The 6,267-nt window shown below is 48.6% G+C and overlaps 1 protein-coding gene across 5 annotated transcripts in view; it reads left to right on the top strand.

Moving 5' to 3' along the window:
• Positions 1-3,086, top strand: part of ABCC5 (ATP binding cassette subfamily C member 5) — a 94,172-nt gene extending 91,086 nt beyond the window's left edge. For all 5 annotated transcript variants that reach the window (XM_017538308.2, XM_017538312.2, XM_017538310.2 and 2 more), the window contains one exon: positions 1,630-3,086. In XM_017538308.2, coding sequence (XP_017393797.1) covers positions 1,630-1,731 — 102 coding nt within the window. In that variant the 3' untranslated portion in view covers positions 1,732-3,086. The remainder of the gene's footprint in view (positions 1-1,629) is intronic.
• The last annotated feature ends 3,181 nt before the right edge of the window (positions 3,087-6,267 follow it).

Genomic DNA, 6,267 nt, shown 5'->3' with positions numbered 1-6,267 from the left:
AAAAAAAAAAAAAAAACCACCTAAAAAGCATAAAGACAAAAACAGGATAATAAGCCATTTACCCCCAGAGATGAGCGTTGTAATACACTGACTTACCCCGCCAGTGTGTTTCATGTATCTGCACACACAGACTCCAACAGATGGGATGCTCTCTACCGTAGACACAAAGTACCAGACTAAAAGGGGCTTGGAGGGTGTGATTTTGTTATCCCTTATGGCAAACAGGAGGGCAGAGGGTTGGTTTTTGTGCAGCTCAGCAGTGTGGGACTCTGCCTCACCCTCAGCCAGTACTCACCTTCCCCTCCTGGCACAGGATGCTCAAGCACCCAGTGTGCCACCCTCCCAACCAAGTCCAAAGGAAGGACACGTTCTCCTCATGGCCTGTCCACTGGGCAGGACACGCTGTCCTAGAAGCACCAAGGACACTTCCTCTGCATCTCCTTAACCAAGGTTATGTTCCTTGCCTTTGCCCTGTGGCAGGGGAGGCCGAGAAAGTTGAGTACGTGCATTTCAGTCTCCGTACTCAGAACAGGAGGTGGGTCTGCCAGCGTATCATTCAGTGTTCAGTGGCTACGAAGAAGGCCATGATAGGAACAGACACGTGACTAAGACACTCCCTGACTTCCTTTTTTTCCCCTGACAACTAGACTTTCTGAGCGCTTCCATTTCCTCTACAGGGTTAGATCAGCTTGCATAACTAAATGACATTTGTGTGGTGTGCCGTTCCTTAACTTGAGCTGCAACTTCTCTCCCCTGCAGTATTTATTTATTTATTTTATTTAGAGATGGAGTTTCACTCTTATTGCCCAGGCTGGAGTGCAATGGTGTGATCTCGGCCACTGCAACCTCCACCTCCCGGGTTCAAGTGATTCTTCTGCCTCAGCCTCCTGAGTAGCTGGGATTACAGTTGTGCCCTACCACGCCCTGCTAATTTTTGTATTTTTACTAGAGACAGGGTTTCACCATGTTGGTCAGGCTGGTCTCGAACTTCTGACCTTAGGTGATCCACCTGCCCCAGCCTTTCAAAGTGCTGGGATTTACAGGTGTGAGCAACTGTACCCAGTCTATTGTTTTTTATTTGTATATATTTTTTGAGACAGAGTCTTGTTCCGTCACCCAAAGTGACGTGCAGTGGTGCGATCTCTGCTCACTTCAGCCTCTGCCTCCAGGTTCAAGCGATGCTCCTGCCTCAGCCTTCCCAGTAGCTGGGATTATAGGCGCCCCCCACCATACCCGGCTAATTTTTGTCTATGTAGTAGAGATGGGGTTTCATTATATTGGCCAGGCTGGTCTTGAACTCCTGACTTCAGGTGATCCGCCTGCCTCTGCCTTCAGAAGTGTTGAGATTACAGCCCCGAGCCAAAGGCACCCAGCCTCCTCTAGGTTATAGATCTGGTTGGTTGGTTCCTTCACTCCCAAGGCTGAAGGAATTTGGATTCACGTGAAGGAGGTCTGGAAGTCTTTTTCTCTGTCCTTTCTCTTACACGCTAGTTAGTTGAAAATAAAAAAAAATAAGGGGGGAGGTGCGAGAAGACTAGTTGAATTGTCTCCAGATTCCACCCTCAGGGCGTCCTCCGAGTCACCTGGCGGGGCCGGAGCTGCGTCCTGAGTGGTCTCCTTCTTTTGCAGGTGGTGGAGTTTGACACCCCATCAGTCCTTCTGTCCAACGACAGTTCCCGCTTCTACGCCATGTTTGCTGCTGCAGAGAACAAGGTCGCTGTCAAGGGCTGACCCCTCCCTGTGGACGAAGTCTCTTTTCTTTAGAGCATTGCCATTTCCTGCCCGGGGCCGGCCCCTCATCGTCCTACCGAAACCTCGCCTTTCTCGATTTTATCTTTCGCACAGCAGTTCAGGATTGGCTTGTGTGTTTCACTTTTAGGGAGAGTCATATTTTGATTATTGTATTTATTCCATATTCATGTAAACAGAATTTAGTTTTTGTTCTTAATTGCACTCTAAAAGGTTCAGGGAACCGTTATTATAATTGTATCAGAGGCCTATAATGAAGCTTTATACGTGTAGCTGTATCTATATACAATTCTGTACATAGCCTATATTTACAGTGAAAATGTAAGCTGTTTATTTTATATTAAAGCAAGCACTGTGCTGAGAACAGTGCCTATTCCTATCATTTTTGTACAGTTTGCTGTACTAGAGATCTGGTTTTGCTATTAGACTGTAGAAAGGGTAGCATTTCATTCTTCTCTAGCTGGTGGTTTCACAGTGCCAGGTTTTCTGGGTGTCCAAAGGAAGACGTGTGGCAATGGTGGGCCCTCCGACAGCCCCCTGTGCTGCCTCCCCGTGGCCACTCCAGGGCGGGTGGAGAGGGGCAGGCGGCTGGAGACCAGGCAGGGCGCCGTGAGTTCTCAGGCCTCCTGCCTTCTGTCCTGGTGTCACTGTTTCAGGAGAGCAGCGGGGCGAAGCCACAGGCCCCTTTTCACTCCCTGCGTCGGGAATGGGAATCACAGAGACATTCCTCCGAGCCGGGGAGTTTCTTTCCTGCCTTCTTCTTTTTGCTGTTGTTTTTAAACAAGAATCGGTCTATCCACAGAGAGTCCCACTGCCTCAGGTTCCTACGGCTGGCCACTGCACAGAGCTCTCCAGCTCCAAGACCTGTTGGTTCCAAGCCCTGGAGCCAACTGCTGCTTTTCGAGGTGGCACTTTTTATTTGCCTATTCCCACACCTCCACGGTTCAGTGGCAGGGCTCAGGATTTCGTGGGTCTGTTTTCCTTTCTCACTGCATTGTCGCACAGTCTCTCTCTCTCTTTCTCTCTCTCCCCCCAAAGTCTGCAACTTTAAGCAGCTCTTGCTAATCAGTGTCTCACACTGGCGTAGAAGTTTTTGTACTGTAAAGAGACCTACCTCAGGTTGCTGGTTGCTGTGTGGTTCGGTGTGTTCCCGCAAACCCCCTTCGTGCTGTGGGGCTGGTAGCTCAGGTGGGCGTGGTCACTGCTGTCATCAGTTGAATGGTCAACGTTGCATGTCGTGACCAACTCGACATTCTGTCGCCTTAGCATGTTTGCTGAACACCTTGTGGAAGCAAAAATCTGAAAATGTGAATAAAATTATTTTGGATTTTGTAAAACTCTTGGTGTATAAAACGGTTCTCTGGGAAGGGAGTGAGTGAGATATCCTTGAGTGGCTTTGGCATCTGAATATCCGGCAATGGAGTTACATCTGTGAAGGACTGGTGGCAAAGCTGGTTGGTTGCAGGGGCCATGGGGTCCAGAATACCTGCCATCATCTCTGTGGTCCTTAGTCCCGCTGCTGCCTGTGTTCCTGGGCATGGTCCCCAAATAAAGCTCCTTGGCTGCCCATAAGAGGTGGGAAGTGGAGAGGTGGGAAGTGGAAAGGTGAATGGCTGTAGTGAGGTGGGTGGTCATGGTGAGATGTATTTCAAATGAGTAGTTTGGCCGGGTGCGGTGGCTCACACCTGTAATCTCAGCACTTCGGGAGGCCGAGGCAGGCAAATCACGAGGTCGGGAGATCGAGACCATCCTGGCCAACATGGTGAAACCCCGTCTCTACTAAAAATACAAAAATTAGCCAGGCGTGGTGGTGGGCACCTGTAATCCCAGCTACTCAGGAGGCTGAGGCTGGAGAATTGCTGAAACCCGGGAGGGGGAGGTTGCAGTGAGCCGAGATTGCACCATTGCACTCCAGCCTGGGTGACAGAGCAAGACTCTGTCTCAAAAAATAATAATAAATAAATAAAGGAATAGTTTGTTGAGGATTCTTAGCCATCCAAACAATATAATTACTCTTTCAGCTAATTCATTCAGAGTCACCCATTGAAAGTACACATTCAAAAGGGTGCTCATTCTGAAGCTTCTGACTATTGTGTTGAATGCAGCCAAGAAAGCTTTTAAACTGTTCGGTATTCGTTTGCTGGCCCTCGGTAGAAATTCTGTCATACCCAGCCATTTTTCCAAAGGCCCTGTACTGCCTGGAGAACCCAGGGGCTTGACTCTAAAGTTAAAAATTCAGTTCCCTGGGTGTCACACTTCAGGTGCGCAGTAGCTGTATGTGACCTGTGCCTGCCGTGTTGTCCAGTGCAGGTCTGGGACGTTTCCATCACTGCAGGAAGCTCTGCTGGGCCCCACCAATCTAAATGGTAAGCACTTTTACGGAGGCACTAGATTTATCTCCTAAGAAGGTAACAAGGTCAGCAGAACAAGGCACTTCATGGTCTTCCCGTTCCAAGTCTCTATTGACAAGACACTGACTTGCCCTCTCTCAGTTCTGTCCTTTCTCAGATCCGTCCCCTCTCAGTTCTGTCCCCTCTCAGTTCTGTCCCCTCAGTTCTGTCCTCTCAGTTCTGTTCTCTCAGTTCTGTCCCCTCTCAGTTCTGCCCTCTCTCAGTTCTGTGCCTCCATTGGGCATCTCTTAGGCACCCCAAATAGCACTCCTTGACTTAGTAGTACCAGTGACCACCTCGTCTTTCATACTAGAAACCTGAGTTAATCTTTTTTTTTTTTTCTTTGAGACGGAGTTTCACTCTTTTTACCCAGGCTGGAGTGCAATGGCGCGATCTCGACCAGACTGGTCTCAAACTCCTGACCTTGTGCTCCACCCACCTCAGCCTCCCAAAGCGCTGGGATTACAGGGGTGAGCCACCAAGCCTGACCCTAGACCAACGGAATAACTTAAACAATTTGTATGATCTCAACATGTTAGAGACATTTTCTGGCTGGGTGCAGTCACTCACGTATAATCCCAGCCCTTTGCAGGAGGCCAAGACTGAGGGATCACTTGAGACCAGGAGTTCAAGAACAGCCTGGACAACCTAAGGAGACTCCGTCTCAGTTGAAAAAAACCAAAAAAGAACATTTTCTCTTGTCATTAAATATTTGTCAGAAGCATTTAAATGATTTTATAACTTCCTTATAGAGATCTGTGTGTTTCATTCAACAAATATTTAAACATCTAGTATATGGCGGGCATTGTTTTAGGAACTGACGCAGTACAGTAATGAATAAAACAAAAGTCTGCTGTCATGAAGTTCACATTCTGTGGGGAGGACAGTCACTAAGTAAGGTATGTGGCATGTGGTATTAGATCATGATAAGGGCTAAGAGGGAAAAATAAAACAGAAAGGGATATGAAATGTCAGGACCAGTGGGTAAAATTTTGATAGGCTGGCCAGGGAAAATCTCACTGAGAAGGTAGCTTTTGATGCAGTATGTATAGGACCAGTCCACTTTTGATGGACACTGAGTTATTTTGGCTTTTTACTTTTGCATATTGTCTTTAAATTGGATTTTTTTGTTGTTTGTTTTGTCTTGAGACGGAGTCTCACTGTCGCCCAGGCTGGAGTGCAGTGGTGCCATCTCACTCACTGCAACCTCTGCCTCCCAGGTTCAAGCGATTCTTCTGCCTCAGCCTCCCGAATAACACACCCACCATCACCACCCGGGGGCCCACCACCATGCCCGGCTAATTTTTGTATTTTGAGTAGAGACAGGGTTTCACCATGTTGGTCAGGCTGGTCTCAAACTCCTGACCTCAGATGATCTGCTGCCTCAGCCTCCCAAAGTGCTGGGATTATAGGCATGAGCCACCGTGCCCAGCCTAAATTGGATTTTTAATATTTCCATGGTGCCATTTTGTGCTTTCCCAGCTCATAATTTTCTGTTGCCAAGTACAGTAGGCTAATAGCGGAAAGAGACAAGTATAGGCTTTCAGCAGTTTAGCCCAGTAACCAAACTCCTGTAGCAAAGCAGTGTGGTCTGCGGAGGGGTGGAATGAAGGTTCTGCCCTTGCGTTCCTGAACCCAGGCTCCCTCCCTCCTGGTCAGCCTGCAAACCTCTAGATTAGAGGCTCTCTGCTGCACCTGCTGTCCTGATCAGAGAAGCACAGAGTGTCGAGCAGAAAGTGTTATGAGCCAGGCCTGGAGACAGTAGATGCTGCTTCTGTGCTCATTTTCTCAGCACTCGGGCACCGCTATGCTAAGCACTGTACTAGGTACTTTCGGCATCACCTTACACCGGTGTGCCAAGCACTGTACTAGGTACTTTCAACATCACCTTACACCGGTGTGCCAAGCACTGTACTGGGTACTTTCAACATCACCTTACACTGGCGTGCTAAGCACCGTATTGGGTACTTTTGGCATCACCTTACACCGGCGTGCTAAGCACCGTACTGGGTACTTTCGGCATCACCTTACACCGGTGTGCTAAGCACTGTGCTGGGTACTTTCGGCGTCACCTTACACCGGCGCGCTAAGCACCGTGCTGGGTACTTTCGGCGTCACCTTACACCGG

The sequence above is a fragment of the Cebus imitator genome, unplaced genomic scaffold (genome assembly GCF_001604975.1).
Source record: "Cebus imitator isolate Cc_AM_T3 unplaced genomic scaffold, Cebus_imitator-1.0 Scaffold111, whole genome shotgun sequence".
In the NCBI taxonomy this organism is placed as follows: domain Eukaryota; kingdom Metazoa; phylum Chordata; class Mammalia; order Primates; family Cebidae; genus Cebus; species Cebus imitator.
This window is presented reverse-complemented; position numbering and strand designations above follow the sequence as displayed.